Here is a 21,671-nt window from a genome sequence, read left to right as displayed (position 1 = left end):
TCTTACAAGCCTCACGGAAACTTAGAAGAGCATGCATGGTGAATCGGGCCCCTTCATATTTATTAATGGTGAGGGAGTAAGCCGTTCAGAGGTTCTGCTTGAATCAAAATATATTTGATTGCACAAAGTGAGGTGGTGGGATTCTGGGCTGTACCACTTAAAACTGAAGGTGAGGGGGATCATATACTTTGGAATCCTCCTCCATGGAGAAAGCTTGCTGCATGGAGTTCACTGCCCCAACAGGGAAAATAACTCCCTGTTTTCTTTTAGATGTCAGTTCACTACATGCAGGGAGTTTTTCCTAATCAAGGAACATTCAACACTATGACCCCATTTCACCTGCTCCCTATAGAAGTGAAATTTGGAATGACGCTGCACATATGAACTCGCTTCAGAACGCATCATAAACCCTGATTTCCTGCTATTTGCCATGCAGTGGGTTGCTATCAGATGTGTGGCCTTTTTGGTGGTGTCTCCCTAGCTGTAAAATGCGGGCATCCTCGCCCCTTTCTCCCTCCCTTCAGGCAAGCTGTCGTTGTTTAAAGAAGCACTTGGGAGTATTAATGTTGATGATGATTAATTAAAATAATTACATACCACTCTTCCACACACACAAAATATGCAGTTTGGCATAGGAATGTAGAAAGCTGCCATATACTGAGTCAGACCCTTGGTCCATCTAACTCAGTATTGTCTACACAAACTGGCAGCAGCTTCTCCAAAGTTGCAGGCAGGGGTCTCTTTCAGCCCTATCTTGGAGATGCTGCCAGGGTGGGAACTTGGGACCCTCTGTATGCAGATGCTCTTCCCAGAGCAGCCCCATCCCCTCAGGGGAATCCAGTGGAGATATGTGCCACTCTCTCAAAGCAAGGAGGCACCATCTAACCCCTAATCACTGCAATGGCCCAGGGGACATCTTTTCAAGCGGACTGAAAAGCCTGTTATATTTTCTATTATGTTAAGCATAAGGAGAGGAACTGCCCCTTTCCAGTCCAGCAAGGCATCTTTTCCCAGTCGCTGTTGCCAAGATCTGTCCTTTGCAGATTGCATCCCCTTTGGGGCAGGGAACCATCGTCAGGCCCTCTCGTGCACACAGTCCGGGCATCACCCCTGGTAACTGGGCAAGGAGCCACCTTTCAAAATGAGGAGCTCACTTATATGTAGCAGCGGTGGGGGGACAGGGGGGAAAGAGAGCTGGTCTTGCGGGAGCGAGTACGAATTGTCCCCTTCACTAAGCAGGGCCCACCCTGGTTTTGCATTTGGATGGGTGACTCCATGAGAGTGCTGTGGTTCGCGGTAGGAGATGGCAATGTGGCAAAAGGTCCCACATCCCTGAGATAGATGGACCAAGGGTCTGACTTGTTATAAGGCAGCTTTCTATGTTGGGAACAGGGCCATAACTCAGGAGGAATGCATCTGCTTTACATGCAGACCATCCCGGGTTCACTCCCTGGCAGCATCTCCAGGTAGGCCTGGGAAAGACTCCTGACCAAAACCTTGGAGAACTGCTGCCCGTCAGAGCAGACGCATTACTGAGCTAGATGGTCCAAGAGAATCTGACTTGGCACAAGGCAGCGTCCTATGTTCGTATGACGAAGGGATGGTGCTGCCACTCAATGGAAGAGCATCAGCTTAGCACTGGGTTTCTTAACCTTGGGCCCCCAGATGTGGTTGGACTACAACTCCCATAACCCCCGAGCAAAAGCCATTGCAGCTGAGGATTCTGGGAGTTGTAGTCCAACCACATCTGGGGGCCCAAGGTTAAGAAACCCTGGCTTGGCATACAGAAGGTTCTCTCTCTGGCAGCATCTCCAGCTAGGGCAGAGAGAGAGAGAGAGATTCCTGCCTGTGACCTTGGAGAAGCCACTGCCAGTCAGTGTAGACAACACTGAGCTAGATGGACCAGTGGTCTGACTCGTTCTAGGGCAGCTTCCCGTGTCCCTAACTGCCCCCATTCAGCTCAGTCTAGCATCTTCCCCAGAGCCTGTCCCCAACATCTACCTTGAGTTCCTTTCCTGATTGTAAGCTCCTTGCAGGCAGGGAACTACTTTCTCCTTCCTATTGCTCTGCCCACCGCTGTGAAAACATGTTGCCTGCTGAAAAGCAGTATACACAAACACTCTCCGTAGGAACACCACATGCTTATTATTAAGGGGATAACAGATCCTTGTGATCTTATGGGCTTCTTAGCTTGGCTCCAGATGGACTTGGGGGTGTGCGTGGTTTTTCTTGGCGGGGGGGGGAGAGCTTGCAGTGAAGAGCCCCCCCTTCCACAAAGTCAGCCCCATTCTCCCCCCACCCGCTACACACACCCCTTCCTCTTAAAGTGAACTCGCTTTTCAAGTTCCTCCTCCTGCCCTCCAGCCAGATCGTTCCAGTCAGCGCCTGGCACCGTCGCCGGCTGGCGAGGAAATCCCGTCCCTTGGAAAGAAATCTTGCCTTAATTTCAAATCGCTATCTCCCCGCCCCACCCCGCCCGCCCCTTAATGATTTTCCCCTGCCCTTAATGTCTTTCCTTTGCCCTCCAGGGGAAACAACGCTCGTGCCAGTGCATAGCCAACCTCGGGATACCTTTTGATTTCTTATTTTTCTCTCCCCACGCCCCCCCTCCCCGCGCCCCCCCAGCGGCTGCTTTCAGCCTCTTCTGGGGAGTCCTTCGGTCACCGATTCCCCCACCCCACCCCGTCCTTTTTCCCACCGCTGGAGAAAAAGGTCTTGAACCCAATTAAGGGCTAATAATTATACAGGCGTAACCAGGCCGAGGGAGAACAAACCAAACTGGGGGGAGATGGAAATTACAGGGGGCCTGGGGGGGGGGAGAAAGAAATTAGCCAGAAAAGGGCCCGATCCGACGTCAGGGTGATGGCTAGCCCGCGACTTTGCCCCTGGAACAAGAAGGAGAGAGAGAGAGAGAGAGAGAGAATATCCCTGGACAGGAATCAAGTTCGAATTCCATCGCAGCTTGTTGGCGGGAGGTGTTAATCCGAATTAAAAGAGGCCCGCCGCCTCTTTGTTTTAATAACTCGCCTTTGGGAGTAATTGCTCTCTTGGGACCCCTTCAGCCTGCACACATTCATTCATCCATCCTCCTGCTCTTTTTCGTTTCTGTCGTTTTCTTTCTTTGGAGGCTGTCAGTTCTGCAGCATTTCTCTGCATCAGAGAGTCACTCTCCAGCAGGATTTACTCCTGAGGAGGCCTGTCTAGGGTTATTGCACGGTCAGGCTGCAGTCCCGGGGCCAGCGGCTCCCACTTGGGGATTCCTCGGGAGCAAATAGCCTGCAATCCTATTCACATTTCCTCCAGAGAGAGACTCCCGTTTGAAAACCTTTTGAAACTGCCCTCTGCGGCCATCCGCAGGCAATGGCGTGGCTTGCAAGTGGTCTCCTCGGGAGGAAGGATTCCCCTCTCCTTGTTATTTATAAACGGAGGGGGGATATGTCACCCTCTTATCAAAAAGAACCGCGGCCGCGTCTTACTGCAAAATCGTATGATACGATTTAGGCTGCCATCCTAGACAGGTTTCCTCGGAAGTAGGTTTCGAGGACCCCTTCTGAGGAAACATGTTTAACAGCCATCTGTTGGAACGTACCTTTTTTTTTCCCCCAAGTATTTTTTAGGAGGAAGAGAAAACGTGTCCCACTCAGGTTAAAATCTCTGATTTTATTTGATTTGGTGTTTGTCTTTAAAATGTCTTTTCAAGAAATGCCGGCTGGCTTTTACGCCATATGGGGGAAGTAGCGCCTCTGTTACGGAATCCACCTTTCTCTGCGTCCCTTCAAATTGTAATTAAAGGACCGATCCTGGCGCGCCCTTTCCAAATCCCACAAGAGAGCAATTGGGTCGAGTGGGATCTTTTGCCAATGAGTCTTATTTCATTTCGAACTGTTCTTCTGTCCAGAGCCGACGTGTGTGTGAGGTTTTTTAGTCACTCTTTAAGAGCCTGTAATTTTTTGCGCTTCTCCGCTCCAGTTAATAAACATAATTGTTTAATAAACATATTAATGAACATTTAATAAACCAGTTAATAAACATCATCCGCTCCAGTTAATAAACATCACCCCAATTTTGTGCACCAACAAAATAAAGGAATGCTTGCAAACCGACCCGACAGGATCATAGGACGGGATTTGGGGCTTTCGAATCCCGATTGGGGGCATTTAATTATTCTTTTGGAGGATGGGGCGCGCGCACACATAATCCTCCTAACACTTTCACTTGGGGGGGGGGCATTTGAGGAGGGGGAAATGCATAGCTCGAATTCACCAATTGACTTTGGAGGAAGCGATCATGGCCCAGACAGTCAGCTTGTCCTCTCTTTGGGCACAAAAAAAATCTTCCTCCCCTTTCAGCTGCACCCAAGCTAACTGGGGAAGAAAGAAAGAAAGAAAGAAAGAAAGAAAGAAAGAAAGAAAGAAAGAAAGAAAGAAAACGTTTGGAATCAATTCTCAGCCCGTTTAAATTAATATAGCTTAATTAAATGCATTTATGGTTTATTCACCCTATTCATCAACCCCATTAGGCTTTATTCACACCCCATTCATTTAGGGGTGAGGTCGTGAGGAGGAAGCGAGGGGTCCTAACTGTGGCTGTACAAACTTCTAAGAGAATTTACTTTAACTCTTTAAAGAGTTTTAAAAATCGCAGCCAATTTTGGCGAGTTCTTGGTTTGTTTTGACCTTAAAAAAAAAAATCCAAACAATTTCAGGATTAGCCATGGAAATCTCAACGCCTCTTGTCCCAGACTCCGCTTCATCCCGGCTCCTGCTTTGAATGGAAACATGTTCACCCACTGAAGGAGTTTCCTCCCGTCTGTTCTGCCTTTCTTTCCTTTTCCTTTCCTTTCCCTTTTTTTTGGGGGGGGGTGTTAATTAACTCCCAATGATCTCTTAGCCCAGTGCTGAATTTTATTTACTTATTTGGACTATCTCCCTTTTGAAGGAGCCGTTTACACAAAGTGGATTGCAATCTAGTTTCAACCTGCTGCATCTCTTATTTAAAGAGGTGTGTGTGTGTTGTTCTTTGGAGATCAATTCCTCCAGCAAATTCAGGGTGGTTGTTTTTCTCTCTCAACCCACAGGGATATACAATTGCTGTCATATTGTTTTTGCCTCTGGTTTTGCTCTTTGCAGCCAGGTTGGTCTTCCAATAAACAGCAAGCAAAACACCTCCCCTCCTCCTCCTCCCCCCCCAAAAAAACCCTGCACGCATGTGAAACGGCGTATAACTCAGCTCTTATTATTATGAGTAACAATAATAAATAACCGTCTGAGGGCGTTCAAAAGCACTCCACATCCGTGCCCTTACGGTTTTATTGGATGAAAGCGAAGCCCCTTTGAAACGGAAACCAGATCTTTAAAAAAGGATTTTCTTTTATTCTAAAGGTGATTTATCCACCACGCTGCTATTGCTCACCCCTTTTCTCTCTTTCATCTTGGTTACCAATCCTGTTGTGTTATTAATTAATACATAGCAGTAAGGTATATTAATTATGTATTAATACTGTTGTGTATTAATACATAAAGTGTTGTGTATTAATACATAAACAACTGTTGTGTATTAATACATAAAGGGCCCGATCCACTTTTCAAACACCTTTGGGTCTCGTCGATTTCAAAGGGCGAGATTAAGCGATTCTCCTTCCCTGCTCCAAACCAATTCTAGCCATGCTTACTCGGGAGTAAATTCCGCTGAGTTCAAGGAAAGGGACAGCCCCCAGCAGGTTTAACTCGAAAGGAAACCCCACTGGTGTGAGTGAAACTTCCTCTCAAGTAACAGGTCAACCATTCTGGTATCTGCAGTATATATAATTTAATCGTTATACCTTTTCTCAATGACCATAATAAAGGATCTGATCTGATCAGATCACCTATTTTCATGTTCCCTCCGCAATAAATCCCACTTATTCAATGGCTTGAACTCTCAAGTAAGCAGGAAGAGTTACAGCCGGGAAAGTACTTCACTTTGGATGGATCGTGCCCACTAGGGCAGAGAATGTCTGTAATGGAATTACAGAAGTTATGGAAACAACGAAACAGCTTTGACATTTCCATCTCTTCTTGATATGTCACACTATTTTGATTTCTTTCCCACATTCCTAACGCACATCTAATTATTCTTATTTTATTTTTTTATTGCTGTGGTCAAAAAAATCGGTGTAACCTGCAATTAGAAAGGCGAATGCTAATCTTTGGTTCCCTAATTGGTGTGAAATCCATAATTTGCAGAATTTATTTTGGTCTCAAAAAGTGTTTAATTGTCCCAAAGATCGTGAACAACAATTAGTATCAGGCCATCGACGTTCAGTGCCCTTTACAGAGAAAGATAAATGTTGTATATTTATTTACAACGTTTAGGTTTTCCTTTACAATATGGGTGCACGGAATTCAAATGATAGGTTCCCTGCCCCGAAGAACTTTCTAGAAAGGAACCCTCTTCTTAGGATCAGGCGGAATACATGAAGGGAAAAGGAGGCAGGGTCCCTGCCCCGGGGAGCTTCCTGTATAAAAGCTCCTTCTTCTTAAGAACAAGAGAAATGTACGACGCGAAAAGGAGCCAAGCTGATTTAACAGGCACGATCTTTGCGGGGGAAGTTGAAATCATCCAATAACTGGTTATTCCATTTTCAGCCTTCGTTGGCCATTTTTCCTTTCTCCTGCCTTCAGCCGTCTTGTACCTGCATAAAGATGAGGGTGAACAGGAGAATGTTGTTCAACCCTGTTGGCCTGAAAGATTCTTTGGTGAGGGATTCCAGTTTACAAAAGAAACGTAGGTGCGTTTCCTCCTTGGCTTATCACTAAACAGGTGTTTGTGTCTCAAAAATAAGATCTGCAGGGGAATTGGGTGTCAAGTGAATTTTTCCAAAAAAAAAACCCACAAAAACCCAAAAAACAACCAACAACATAAAAGGTCTTTTTCGAATAATCTCTCCTCGCAAATCGTTGTATTGGTATCAAGTGTTTTGTCCTATCAGATCCGCCAAAAAGAGAAAGTTGTTTAGCATCCCCCCTCCCTTCTCCAAAGATCTCCAATTTATAAAATGCCAACGCTGTTAAACGAGAGTAATTCTAAGAAAGTGGATGTCCAGTGATCACAAACGTGTTAATTTTTTTTTTAAGTTCTTTAAAAAAAAAAAAAAAGAGTTTAATGTGGTAGTCGAGAGAATTGAAGGAACGCCTTCCCAGAGTTTGGAATTCGATGCATATTTTCCCTAAATAAATAAATACCTCTTGAACTCAGTGGGATTTACTCCCGAGGAAGTATATATACTTGCAGTAAGGAGCCTATTCAGATTTACTTCTGGGTAAACATTTGGGGAGGGTGACGCCGGAATATAGGCCGTTTTATAGTTCTACTCACAAGTAGACCTCACTGGAATTAACTGGCGCTTGACTCGTACTAAATTAGTGTAGGAAATTGCAACTTATGAGAACTTGGCGCTGACTGAGGGGAAAGGGTGGCTACGTTTTGGGAATCGTGGCCTCTTTCCTTTAAATTTCCTTTACTTTTTTTTTTTTTTAAGGCAGGGTCTCCCTGTAGTTAATGAGGTACATTGCAAAGTAATTCTCCTACCTTTACAGTATATCCCTGTTTACTCGGAAGTAAGTTCCATTGTGTTCAGTGGAACTTACTGATGGTAAATGTGCCTACTGTATTTACCTGAATCCAAGACTAGTCCTCCCCCAAAAAGTTCTGATATTAGAAATCAGGTGGTCGTCTTAAATTCAGAGTCCTGTTCTTTTCGAATAAAAACAGTTATAACCCGTATATTTAACCTCTGCTTTTTTAAAGGGGGTCGCCTTAAATTCAGAGTTGTCTTTGTTTCGGGTACATACGGTAGCCACCCCTCAAGTTCTTTGATGTTAGAAATCAGGGGGTCACCTTAAATTCAGAGACCTCTTCCTTTGTAGGTAAGTAAAATGCCTGAAGCATTCTAGATTTTACTGGGAAAGCTAAGCGCTATCTCAAATTAAGGGGGCATCAAGGTTACTAGCTTTGGTTGGATCGTGACCCACAGCTTCCTTTTTTGGTAGGGGCGAACCCTAATCAACGTGCCAAAGGGGAAACTTGGAAGCTCACTTCATGGAAACACCGCAAATATTGAGGTGAGTGAATTACTGTTATTGTGGGTGAACGTCGATCCTTAAGACGGTGCATAAGAATCCACGTTCTCCGTCAGTTTAAAAAAAGACTTAAGTGGCTAGTCCTCATGATTGAAGACATTTGGGAATACATTTAATGGCGCGCGGGGTGGGGGATAATCCTGAAAATAATTCGGATTAATTAATCCTTTAAACTGTGGTTGTTAAGGTAGTGGAAAGAAAACTTAATTGGAAACAAGCGAGGTTGATAAATAGAGAGGGGGGCGTTCCTACATTATCTCCCCCTTAGCTAAACCTCATTGAACCCTCTCAGGAAAATATCATGTTGTGAATTCTTTAAAAGAGTTTTTTTTAAAAAAAAAATAGAACGGAAATGCCTATAGATTAAGGAAAGGGGATTTTTTAAAAAAACCCGAAACCTTAAATAATTTGAAAAATTATTAATGAGAAGAGAGAAACGCTGTCTAAGATTTCAGTTCTGTGCACCTTTCCGGAATAAGGATCGTTAGACACATACTTTCTTCTAAGCAGACATGCAGAGGATCGGGCTACACGCCCCCCACCCCCGCCAAAAATAAAATAAAATCTGTAGTTGGAGGGGGGGGGGCAATACAATTGCTCTGAGATTCCTTCACTCCAGATGGACCCTAGTTCCCTATATCGTCTTGTGCACCTGTCTGAGACACGTCTCGCGGGAATTCCTATGCAAAACCCACGAGCAAGAAATGTGTGATCTGCCGGGGAGGGGTCCTAAAAGAGGGGGTCTTCGTCCTTTCTGGTTTGCCTTAGTTCTTTCTAGTTTCACAATTCAGGCATACCATGCAAGGAACCACCAATATTTTTTTAAGGCTAAGCAGAGAGGTGACTACCCGGTCCCCTTATTATGCTGTTCCTACTCATAATTCACAATATTGTAAAACTGACAACCAGGTTTGCTGTTTTGAAGTGGGTGGGGGATATTTGGTTGAAAACTCGTGATTTCTGAATACCTAATAATTACAGGTAGGTAAGGAGGAACGCTAAGGATTTTTGTTGGTGTTTCCTGCCAGCTGCGATCCTCGAGGCAGTTGGGCCGAAACAAGGTATCTCCGATAGGTAGCGTTCACACTGTGAACGGCACGACTAGAACCGAATTGACTTCAGGTCATGGACGTAAGTCCTATGCTATGCCACGACTTTCGAGTAAAGCTGCAGTTTTGCCCCATGGAGACCCCCTAGATTAGCTCTTGTCCTTTTTAGTCTAACCCGGGTGGTGTGGTCCCATTAAAAAGGTGTTTAAAATACTGTGGGTGGGTGTGGTGGGGGGCTAGAAAAGCCTTTAGTTCCAGTTTCCAAAATTGCCTAGGCGCACCCTCTGAGTAGATTTATGGGGTATGGGGTTTAGAACTTCAGGTCTGTGCACGCTCTCTGGGGATTGGGCCCCACTGAATTAAGTGGGCCTTACTTCTGAGTCAGCAAACTGAGCTATTTGAGTGTATTCGGCTCCCCCTGCTTGCGGATCGGGGCCACACGGTTACCAATCGAGTGAACGTTTCGGATTAAGACGTCTTCCAACAATTGGCAACCCTCCATTCTTGGGGAGAAAAGATCTATTCCTCCTCCCCCCTCACTTTCCTCCTCTTGGCAGCCACCTCCCTCTCTGAAATATTTCCTTCTTGGTTGGAAATCGAAAGAAAACGGAGAAAACTCTCTTTTCCTCCTCCCGGCTGTCCTGCTCAAAGGGACTCTTCCTAGTAAAAAGATGAACCTTAAGGAGGTGAGAAGAGGACAAGTCAGGTTATCGGGCCAAGGGAGCTTTTAAACCTCCTGGGCCTCTCGTTCTGCCAGGTTCTTTGCTGTTGATAAAACAGAGAATTACCTAGAATAATAATAAAAGATCTCCCCCACCCCACCCCAAAAAAAATTGTTTTAGATTAGAAAAAGCGATGAATGGGGAAGGGGGAGTTGCACCCACCCGAAATGACCACAGTGGAAACATTGGCTGGAGGGATAGTTTAATGAGCCGCACCTGGCCGTAAATACAACCTACGGTACATCCGCTCCTGAAGATGGATCTAAAGGCTGCTACTCCAGGGGCTGGTTGGATAATCCTAGCCTTTGCTTTTTCCTTTGAGGGTCCCCTTCCCCCCTCCCCCTCAATTATTTCTCAGCAGAAGACTCCTCCAACCTTTTCCAAGGTAACCCCCCAGAGATGGGGTTCAGACAGAACAGCTAACTTTTTTGGGGTTGTTTTTGAGCAGGGAGGCAGGCAGGGAGGCAGACCTGGGGCAGGTGTGGGCTATTACGGGGGGGGGCGTGTTTCCCGTATTATGGGAGGGGCTTCTCAGGGCAAGGATCTGTACCCTCTGCCCCTGAGAATTATTCAGAAGCAAACTTGCGTTGTTTTCCAGGTAGCCTCCCCCCCCCCCCTTTTTTTGGGAAGTTAACTAGTCTAGAAAAACGCGCTTAACTTTGCACAGAATCGGGCCCTCTGGGCACGATCAGCTATAAGCGTGGCTTGGAAGCTCCCGTGTTTTGTTTTTTTAAAAGGGGCTTCTTCCCAAGTAAGTACGTTTAGAGTTGCCGCTTCAGCTCCACGGAGCACAGGAGGCTGCGTTTCTAGCGATGCATATATAGGTATTTCTACATATCTTTTAAAAGAACGCATGTGTTTCTAACTATACATACGTTTACACACTTCCCAAGCAATTCTGGACCATTCCAAGAAAGGAGTAGGGGGGCGAGTGGGGAGGGCTCAATCAAAGCAAAAACACAGGCCCACTATAGTATATAGACCTCTGCTTGCTGGAACATGAGTTTAAATTTAGACGCACGCAGCTTGTTGTTATGAAACGCTAATTTAAATTCCAGGTGGCGATTTGGCCCTAAGCATTCACTCTCCGAGTCTCCACTACACTTGGCATTCACGATCTTGTCGTCATCCTTACAACAGCCCTCTAGGGTAGGTCAGTGAGTGGTTTACGGCCTGGCACCTCGCTTGGAACTGAGCGTGCCTCGCCCAAGGCCGGCCCGGTGAGTCGGTGGCAGAGGCGAAAATTCGAACCCAGGACTGTAGCCTGTTGGCGGCTTCCAGGGCAGCCCTGTGCTTGTTTGCTTGGAGGAAAGAGCCACTAAATTAAAGGGGGCTTCCTCTCAAGTAAGCTGGACTTGAGTTTGTAGCCCAACACTTAACCCCCTTCAGTTTTACTCCGAATTAAGATCTGGTGGTGGTCAGTGAAGCTTGCTCCCTTTCAAATGCGCACGAGACTGCACTATGCAGGGTAAGGTTGTTGGCATCTTATTTCGGGGGAGGAGGGGGATCAGGACCCTCTTGCCTGTCCAGGGATGCCTGATGTGGGAAGTGAGTTGGGTCGGTTTTGGAGAACTCAGCTGTGTGAGCTTGTCCAAAGAGTTACAAATTGCTCCATTTCCTCCCTTGCCAGAGGGGGCCCTAACCCCCCTCCCCAGGCCCGGCCCGGCCCCGCCCCGCCCCGCCCGGGGAGCTTTGCCTGCCGACCGACACACCTGAGCGGATCCTATCCTCTGATCAGGAGGAAATAGACCTTTGAGAACTGCAAGTAACGCAGGGCGCGTGTGCGACGTTGTTTGGCGGAGAGAGTTACTCGACCTTTAAAAAAGGGGGGGGTTTGAAAAAGTGGGGGCGTGGAATCTAAAGGCCCGCTCAAGTTACCCCCCCAGCTGATAGACTGGAATGTTTCCCCTTTCCCCCACCGACTGGGGTGCAAACCAGAGAAAACGCAGGTAAAATCCCACTGGAATAGCTTTCTTACTCCAGAGTAAATGGCTAGGAGGCGCCTCTCTTTCTCCCCGGATCTGACCCTTTCTGCTTTTTCCTTTCCAAGCAGAAAATTGCTTCGCTTTGGCCTGCTAATTTGCAGGCCGGTCTTCTGAAGGTTTACTCGGAAAAGGAAGTCTCCCTGAACAAAACGGAGCTTTCCCACGGAGCTGGCGTACATAGGATCGGGGCCCTGTTTAAAAGAAAGGTCCACTGAAAAATCAACCGGCTTACTTCCGGTTTAGTATTTCCACTATAATCCTTTCCTGCTGCTTTAAGGGCCCCGATCCGCGGCCCTCGGCTGGATTTCAATTGAAAGACTCCGATCTGAAACATATGGGCTTCGAAGACTGTACTCACCCCGGGGCAGAGACCTGTCTGCTCATGTTACTAAAACAGGCAAACAAGAATTAGTCGTTTTATTAAACCAACAAAACCCTTGTTGTTGTTTTTTATTTTACCAAGGCCAAAATCTTATGCCAGTTTACACGGAAGTAAATCCCATGTATCCCTGTGGGGTCTACTGGTGAATCGTTTATTTAGGGTGGGGCTTCAAGTTCTGACACATTTAGAGTGAAGGATGCCATTTTCGCTTGCACTCGGTAGGGATAAATGGGTTCGATCGAATCAGGAGCATTCGCAGCCCTATGTTCTGCAAGTTTACTCAGAAGTAAGTCCTGTTTGAATTCTGTGGGGGCTAACTCCCGAGGAAGCCTATTGCTAGTGATTGTACCCTCTCAGGTCCTATCCATCTCCACGAAAGGTTATTCCCAGGAAACAGCTTTAAAAAGGAATGCGAATTAAGAACAGCAACTGGTTCTTAACATGGAGATACAACTTCAGAAAGCATTTGGGTCTTTAAATAAATCTGCATCCCTTAAGCGGTGGGGTGGGCTATCCATTGGTTTCCCGACTCTGAATACACATTGGCTGGCAAGTTATGTGCACACTAGAAACATAGCTTGAATTTTGCGCTCTCACCGTTTTCCAACCCGAATTCGTGTTCAGTCCCACAGTACTTCTGAATATTTCTCAAACATTTTCTTGGCACATTCGAGTTTACATTTCTTTAAAAAAAAAACACAACTGAATTATTTGGTAAAGAACCCATTTGTTTTAAACGGCCAACTGATTAGCCGGTTAAATTAAATGAAACGATTAATTAAAAGCTGGGGGGAACGGGATCTTAGGTGGGAAGTGCAGATTTTATGTTTCGTTAAAACGTTTTTGCAGGATTTTCTCCGCAGATTTAGGGTCGGGTCGGGGGGGGGGGTGATCTTTAAGAAGAGAGAGAGAGGTGCTTTTTGTGTTTTTCTTGGAGAGAAATATCATTAAAATGGGTTTAAACGCCACCTTTTTCTCGCCGCGCCAGGATTGGGGCCAATGTAAATACTTTTTTTTTTTTTTTAAGGAACGTTTTCGCTACAATTAAAACTTTTACGGGGGCGGGTGTCAGCCCATTTCCAGACCCAAACTTTGTATGATTCACCCTTTCCTTCTTTCAGCTTCCACCTGCAGAAATCGCCCCCCCCCCCTTTTTTCTGGAGTGGGATTTCTTCCTCTTCTCTCCCCTTCTTAAAACCTTCTGTGTTTCCTGGAAGGTTTCTAGCAATCTTCCTTTCCTGGACGATTTTCCCCCTCCATGCTAATCCCAACCAAAGCGACCCTTTCACTCTCTTTCCGCCAGCCTCTAAAATCGGCCTCCCTGAATTCCAACTTCTTGTTAATAAAAAATAAAATATCCCAGTTCGGCGCTCTCTTTTTCTCTGGGTCTTCTATCTCCCCTTTCTCAACTTCAGGGATCCTTGATCAACTCAGGGGTCCCCAGAGATCAGCTTCATCCCCAGGGAAGATCAGAGTTGCCTCCAGGAATGACAGCTCAATATCAACTCTGTTTTTATTTTTTAAACATGCAAACCCCGAAAACGATACTTACCCGCTGGATGTCCTGGGTAGCAACTGCCCCGAACCTGTAAAAGGTGAAGCCCAGGTGGGGTGAAAAGAAGGTCCATTATAAAATTAGTAGGGCTAGGAGAGAAAAGCACCAGAGAAGCGAGACAGAAAGTAGGCAGGAGAACTCCCAAGTACTCTGGGCCGAGGGCTGCTAATTTTCTGTGACATTGCAGGAGGGAAACAAAATCGGCAGCTAGCAGGGGGACATTTCGAAGCTGGGAGGACTGAAATCCTATACACACTTACTTGGGAGTAGATTTGCCCCAGAATGGGAGGTAAAAAGTGGCGAGGACTACAGAGCCTGAACACAGCGGAGGCTGACTTCCGAGTAAACATGCAGAGAGACTCAGGTCGAGCTGGAAAAAAAACTCCCATTCTAAGCATGAAGCCAGCGTCGTTTGTTAGGCATGGATTTCAAACGGCGTTGGCTTCCAAGGAAGGCAGCGATCCTGCGGGAACTTACCTGGGAGTAATAAGTCCTCTCCGTTGACTCAGGCCGGCAGAGGGTTGCAGGGGCTTAAGCTGCAGTCCGTTTGGGAAGAAGTCCCGGGCAACTCAGCCCAGGCTTACTTTGGAGTAAAGGCGGCGAGGATCGTAGCCCGAGGGAGCCCCCACCAGAGTTCTCCCAACCGTGGCGCATCCGACGGGAGCGAGGGGGACCGAGCCGGTGGGAAAGAAACCTGTCCGCACTGAGGATCTCTGGTACAACGTGCACTTTTTATTGTGAACGAAATTTGTTTTTACAAGGACGGACCGCGCACCACTGGTTAGGAGCGGAAGGTCGTTTTGTGTACGAGAGAAGGAGGTTTTGAGCATTCCCACCAACCGCCTTTTACATTCAATTAAGTGTAGGGGATGTATATCCATGCTCATTTGGGAGCAGCGTTTCAAAGCGATCAACCCCCCCCCCCGCAAAGGGCAGGGAAGCTTCAAGCTTGCCCGTGCATCGAGCCTGCTCTTGAAAGGCTGCACAGTTTACTCGGGAGTAAGCCCCCCTGGGAAATGGCTGGGTTCTCCTCCTGAGTAAACGGCGCCCCGACCCCCAGCTTGCCCGACTGCCGAGCGCTCGCTATGCCTACCTGGAGGTGAGCCCCATCCCGATCAATGGGGCTTGCTGCTTTCCAAGTAAAAGGTGGAGAAGATCAGGCCCCGCTCCTTGGAAAGGGCCGGCAGGTAGGGGCTTGACTCGCGAGGAAGCATGCAAGGGATCGGGACGGAGGAAGGGGAAGGAGGGAACTAACTTCAAGTTAACGCCCGTCGTAACTTGGAGGAGAGAGACAAAAAATGCAATTAGAGCTGTGAAGTGCGGCATGCAATTAAGCAATTAGGAAACACCCCCGCGTGCGCGCAATTACGCCCCCCCCCGCTTAAAAAAAAAATCCTCACCCCGACGAGAAACAAAAGAAGAATGTCAAAGTCACCTCTCTGAGGATGGTCATCTTTGCATATTGTCCACTGGGGAAGGGAAGCAGCGTGGAAAGGGTTAGGAGGACAGAAAGGTCGCTTTTTCTTAAAGGGGCAGATCAGGGGAAAGCGCGCGGGGAGGGGGGGGGAAGCAGGAAAGCTGGGATGGTGCTCAGAGCGGAGAAGGTGGGGGGAGATAAGTGATTTGAAGAAGAGGAGAGGACCAGGGGAGGGAGAAGGGGGGGGAGAGAAACCACCCCACACACACAGAGGCGCGCACACAGACACACATACACACACCCAACCCCAGCCCTGATGGCGATGAACACCATAGGAAAGTTTTTGGCCCCTGAGCGGGTGTCAGATTGAAGGCTCTGTGCGCATGTGCGAAGGTGTCCGAACTGACAATGCTCGGGAGATGAAGATAGCGCGGCAGAGCTGCTGCGGGTTCAAGGAGGGCTCCACTCCGCCGTCAAGATGAGATCCAAGGCGCGAGCGAGGAAACTGCCCAAAAGTAGGTCCCTTCCCGCTGGGGGGCGGGCGGGCGGGCGAGGGGGGAGATCTGGCGAGGAGGGGAGGGGGGAGCCCGGAGGAGCGCGCGGGGGGGGGGGGGGCGAGGCGCAGAATCGTCTCCGGGGCTGTCCCTGCCTGGCCGCGCCGGGGATGAGCCGTCTGGGCGAGAGGCAGGCGGAGAGGGCCGCCGGGCCGCCGCCGGCGCCGATCCGGGCTGCCTGCCGTCTTTTTTTTTTTTTTGGCTGTGCTTCTTCTCCTTCTCCGCACCCGCGATCGGTGGGGCGCGCTCCTCTGCGGATCTGGAGGCGATCGTGGCTGGCTGGGGCGGCGGGGGTGTGGGGATGGTAGGGGGGGGGGAGGCGAGAGGCGAAAGTTAGCTGCGAAGTTGAAGCCACCAACTTTTCTCCCCTCTCCCTCTGCTCGCGCTCTCTCGCTCTCGCTCTCCCCCTTTTCCCCGAGTCCTTTCCAAGTTCTTGTGCAATCTTTTAATTCCTGGCTTTTGAAATAGTGGGCGCTAGAGACTCGCGGCTAGCAGGCCCGCTTCCCTAGATGGAGGCTGAGAGAGTGGCGGAAGGCGGGGGGGGGGGGGCGGCGAGCCCATCCACGCGAAGAAGGGAGATTGAATGGGGCCGAGAAACTGGGAGCCAACGTGGACCTCGGGCGCTGGCGGGGAAACTGACGCGCTGCGGCGTGGATGCCTTCGGGAGCCGGCCGTGGGGGCTGGTTTGGGTCGATCTGCGCGCGGCCCTTTGCTCGACCCCCAGTTCTTCCCTGGGGGCGGGAAAAAAAAGCAAATTGCAAACTACGGGGGGGGGGGGAAGCAAATTGCAAACTATTGGTAGGGGTGTGTGGACATTGCACATTATTTGAGGGGAGGGGGATTACAAACTATTGGGGGGGGGAGCAAATAGCAAACTGTGGCAAAAAGGGAAGCAAAGTTGATCTCATCTCCCCCTGCCGTGTCTGACTTCTGACTCCAGCTTTCTCCCACCTTGTCCGCGGTGGCTAGCGAGTGAGATGTTAAGAAGGGGCACCAGGGAGGAGTGGGTGGGTCGAGGAAGGAGTCGGGGGTGTAGCAAGACCCGAGACGGGGTGTCTGCCAACTGGCCTGTTGATGTGCTCTTTAGCCGCCCCCCCCTTAAAGTCCTGATGCAAAACAATATTTTCAGGTTTATTCTTGTAGACCTTGTTTCTGGTCTATGCTTCTCTCCCCCCCCCCACCGCCCTCCTGTATGCACCTACTTTTTGCATGGTTGTCTCTTGCTGGAGTGGAGAGGTGTCCTCTCTTTTATAATTGTTGCCATTTAAAATTTATTATTTTTGGACATGCGCTCTTTCCTCGTTCATTCCCGGTTAAAACTGGACCCTAGGAATTTGGGCCAGCCGCCGTCAGGTTTAGAATACCTGTAAATGCGGCAGAGTAAGGTCCAGGTAAGGGCGATTAACAGGGCTGGCGATTTAATCCCAAATACACAGCGCAGTCTTAGATATGTGTTGACACGGAAGTAAAAACCAATGCCGCTTTCTCCCAAGAAAGTGTGCAAAGCGTTGCGGCCTGTCTTGGTAGTAGTAAAGTCTTCGTTGTTTTCAATGCGATTTCCAAAGATTACAGAGCTTGGAGATGGGTGAGAACCAGGATCTGGATTCTGGAACTTGCAAGGATCAGGTGGTTCGGTCCCCTGACAGACCCTTTTAAACACCTCTTCTCGCCTGGATTTTGGTCGATTGTGGTTCTCCTGCAATTACTCCCCGCCCCCTGGAAACGATCAACACGCCATTGGAGTGAGGCAGGTTTAATGATTCAGGTCCCTCATTCCGGATCCCTTTGGGCTTATTCAAAGCCAAGAGGATCTGGGGTTCAAGATCGCGCGTGGTCCTCAGCGCGCCTACAGGGAACTCCCCAGACTTCGAATTTACCCGAGATCAGAGTCAGAAAACAAGGGAAACGAGGGAATAACTATACTTTATGGGGATCAGTGTTTGCAAGGCAGAGATCGCAGTCATAATTTAATATACAGTACAGGTATCCTTATTTTTTATCCACCCGGCGCTAGGAAGCTGCCATATACTGAGTCGGACCATTTGTCCATCTAGCTCAGTATTGCCTACGCAGATTGGCAGCGGCGAAGGAGAATCTCTTACAAGGCTCACGTGTAGGCTCCCATGCAAATGCAAACCAGGGCAGACCCTGCTTAGCAAAGGGGACAATTCATGCGTTCGTTACTTCGGGATCCGGCTAGCTAAGTTCGCGCCGTATTTCCCGGCTCGAATCGTCTCTCTGTTTTTGTAGCTGCCAAGGCTAAAAAGAAAAGAAACCTTTCTGGGTGTTTAAAACACACACACACACACACACACACACACACACACACACACACACACACACACACAAATCGGGAGCTGTGGATCTTTTTAGTCTGAAAAGGGAATCGCTTTCTGGCGGGCCCTGCAATTTGCTCCAGAAAAGAATCCTGCCTTGAGATCTCCACTCCTTAGGAGACCCAAGAAATGGCCGAGGCGTAGCTGAGCTGCAGACGCGACCCGCCACCAGCGCCCTGCGTGCCTCTGTCTTTCCACCCCACTTATAACCTCGGTCTTGTCAGCGGCCGGCTAAAGCGATTAGAGGGGAAGTTTCTCTGCAATTAATACTATACTTTTTCAATAAACAGAAGGATCCAAGCTGCCACCCCCTCCTCCTCCTCGGCATGTTTTCACGGGATCGCTCCCACCGTGGCAAGAGTTATGCACGGTCTTAAATATTGAAGGCAATTATCTCTCTCTTTAAAAATTCGAGCCTTAACTAACGTGATTTAACCAGTTCGGAAGGCAAGCGGGGCGTCCTCTAGCCGCACGCAATGAGTTCTTTATTAGGCGAAATTTAATATTTATTATTTATCATTTTAATATACCGCCTGAGATGTGTGTGTGTGTGTGTGTGTGTGTGTACATACACACACGAAGATATAAATTGACAAGGTCCCAGGTGCCTTCAGTCTCTGTATCATTCCAGGATAAATAGATGTAAGAGAATTTAGCCCTTCCTTCCTTCCTTCCTTCCTTCCTTCCTTTCTTTCTTTCTTTCTTTCTTTCTTTCTTTCTTTCTTTCTTTCTTTCTTTCTTTCTTTCTTTCTTTCCCCTGTACTTTGTGTGTTTGGGGCGGGGAGGGGAAGAAGAAAAATAAAAGAGAGAGAGGGAGGGAAGGATTTCCAGGAGACTTTAAAGAGCCATGCAAATTCTTTCTCTCTTTTTTCCTTTCCTTTTTCCGCCCCTGCCGTTTACCGCTTGATTCAACCTGGAAATGTCTGCTTGGGAAGCCTGATTGAATTCAGCTGCTTTGATACCAACCCCAGACTCAACAGTTTATGGCTGGGGGGAGGCCTTTGGAAGCCGAGGACCCTTTTAAGGATCAACTTAAAAAATACAGTAGTCCAGGTTTCTCAGGGGTATTCCCTGCAGAAGCGGGTCGGCCTGGGTTTGCAAATTGTGCGCCTTTGGAGTAAACCAACCTTTCCAGTGTGGGCCTACTTTTCGCCTTTACTCCTCGTTTTTAAATGCCTGTCAGAGGTTTTGTTTTGTTTTTAATGCATGGACAGATATCAAATCTTCAGCAAAATAACTCGGCCCCACTCCGGGGTCTGCTGCCCAGGCAAAGCATGTCCCTCCCGTTGATTAAACCGCGCAAGCCCCAATTGTGTGTCGGAATTTCATTTCGCTGGGACATATTTAAAGCAGATTGGAAGGGCCTCTCTCTCCAGGAGCCCGGCTCCACTACCTGGCTCCTCTTGGAAGAGAAAGCGAGATGGGTCCAGAGTTCATTGCAGAATGAAACCGTCGCGGGTGCCCTTGCAGAAATCGGGAAATCGCCTTTTAATTTCTACAGACAGCCGTTCCTGCGCGTAAAAACGGGTGTGGTGTCGAGAACAGGGAGGGAAAAAAAACCCCTACGATATCCCCCGCTCCGATCCATCACTAACTCTCCACGAATGAGCCCGTATCACACGATTCTGTACGATTATCTATAGGTATTTAATACAGTGGCGGGCGAGCAGAGAGTGATAGAGAAGATCAGCGGGCTGAAATCTTCTCGGGTGTTCTAAAATCACGTCCCTGTGCGCGCTCTCCGCTGCCTTTCCCCAACGAATGAAGCTGTTTGCGTGTGTGTCTACAGAGGGGCATTTGGAGTAATGTGTGCCGTGTGAGTTTAGGGCAGCAACAGAGGCGGGGGGGGGGAGAGAGATGGAGAGGAAAGGAAGTCTCCAATAAGTAAGTTATTGAACAATCGGAGTTTGCATGTTCCATAATCTTGGAGCTGAGCCGTTGGAGGCTGGGGAGAAAGCGAAAAAGAAAGTAAGAGGTGGAGAAGGAGGAAAGCAGAGAGAGGCAGGGGAAGAAGAAAGAGGAGACGGAAGGAGAAAGAGAGATGGGGCAAAAGCAGGGAAGAGAAGAAACGGAACGAAGGAGAGGCGATCAGTTCGTCCTCCTCTTCTTCCTGGGCTGTGTCTGTAAAACGATCAGTCCTGGGCGGGCTGTTTGCTTTTTCGGTGGCTTGCTTGGTCCACAGCGTTTCCCGAGAACCGAGGAAATCTTTCAGGCAGAGGGAGCCGCGGGAAAAGTTCTGCCTGGGCTGCACTTCCCTAGCCGACTGAACGGGACCCCCCGGAAGACGCCAAGTCGCGCTCTGGGTTCGGAAGGCGGCCTTGAACATTGGCTGAGTCTGGCGGATGAGGGTGGGGGTGTGTGGGGGGTGTCCCACTGGATCGCCCCGTTTTCTTGTAAACTCGCCCCCATTCTGTATGCATGTATTTATTACAAATAAATGCATATATAAAAACGAAGTCTCTAGTTCTCTCTCCCCCCCGCCGCAGTTACATCAGCACAACAGGTCTGCATAGTTGTAAACGTTTAAAGCTCTGTGTGTGTGTGTGTGTGTGTGTGAGAGAGAGAGAGAGAGAGAGAGAGAGATATGAACATGATCTCCACATTCAGGATCAGGCCCCATCGAGGAGGTTGAAGCAGCAGCGCCCGGGTACAGGCGCCTGTTATCCAGCGGTCTCCCCTCCAAATCTAGGAAGAGGCTTTAGGGGGGGACCCCTAAACATTTCCTTAATAATAATAATAATAATTTGCAAGCTAGCTTAAAAGGCCGCCTCGGATCGTGGCCCCTGCGAGGCTGAGACAGCAAAGCAACCAACCCCATCTTCTGTCCTTCCTCAGCTGAGAGAAGCAAATGGCCCAGATTCTTAGCACCATCAGCGGCGTGCAAAGACACCACGGACAAGGAAAGCGAGGCATCCCTTTCCGCTGTTTGCTCGCCCTAAAGCTGCCTTTTCTCGCAGATCTTTCTGGGATCTTTCTGGGAGAAGATCTTTCTGGGAGAAGTGCTGCTTCTGCGCTGGGGGGCGAGACAGCTATTAGGGGGGAGCTGAAGGAGGGCCCCCCTGGACAGATCTGCAGGAGAAAATGGAGCACAAAGCTTCTTAGTGGCACATCGAGATATAATTATCTGGTTAAAAACTGGCTGTACCACACCCTTTGATTTCTGTCCCTAGAGGTTGCCATCAAGGTGCCCTAGAGAAGGTCACAACCCTGGATATGAAAGCAAAACGCCCTCCCCTGGTAACCTGTCATCAGCACCCGGTATTCAGACATACTGCTTTTGGACATGGGGTTTCCACTTAGCTGTCACCAGGGCTCCTAGTTATCACTGATAGGCTTCCCTTCCTCCATGAATTTGCCTAATCACCCTGGAAAGCCACCCAAGCGGGTAGCCATGGGCACATCCTGTGGCCATGAGTTCCACAGTTTAACGATGTGAAGTGCTTTCCTTTTTGTCCCCCACCCCACACCACAATCAGTTTGCCAGCTTTTTTGGGTCACCCCACATTCTAGTGTCATGGGGGGAGAGAGAGAGAAAACGTCTTTCCCTCAGT

General features: G+C 48.5%; 1 protein-coding gene and 1 long non-coding RNA gene across 3 annotated transcripts in view; one reads left to right on the top strand and one right to left on the bottom strand.

Annotated features, from left to right (window-relative positions):
* Positions 1 to 6,226: 6,226 nt before the first annotated feature.
* On the bottom strand, positions 6,227 to 15,547 carry LOC128338597 (uncharacterized). Of its 2 annotated transcripts, XR_008312662.1 has the most exons (5): positions 15,249 to 15,547; positions 14,907 to 15,090; positions 13,811 to 13,844; positions 12,856 to 12,941; positions 6,227 to 6,673 (listed from the first exon to the last, which is right to left on the bottom strand). It is a non-coding gene; the product is annotated as an uncharacterized LOC128338597 (long non-coding RNA). The 2 variants fall into 2 exon arrangements; XR_008312661.1 differs by lacking the exon at positions 12,856 to 12,941.
* PRDM16 (PR/SET domain 16) overlaps positions 15,533 to 21,671 on the top strand; it is a 516,952-nt gene continuing 510,813 nt past the window's right edge. The window contains exon 1 of the mRNA XM_053281292.1: positions 15,533 to 15,745. Coding sequence (XP_053137267.1) covers positions 15,709 to 15,745 — 37 coding nt within the window. The 5' untranslated portion in view covers positions 15,533 to 15,708. The remainder of the gene's footprint in view (positions 15,746 to 21,671) is intronic.

The sequence above is a fragment of the Hemicordylus capensis genome, chromosome 16 (genome assembly GCF_027244095.1).
Source record: "Hemicordylus capensis ecotype Gifberg chromosome 16, rHemCap1.1.pri, whole genome shotgun sequence".
Taxonomy (NCBI): domain Eukaryota; kingdom Metazoa; phylum Chordata; class Lepidosauria; order Squamata; family Cordylidae; genus Hemicordylus; species Hemicordylus capensis.
This window is presented reverse-complemented; position numbering and strand designations above follow the sequence as displayed.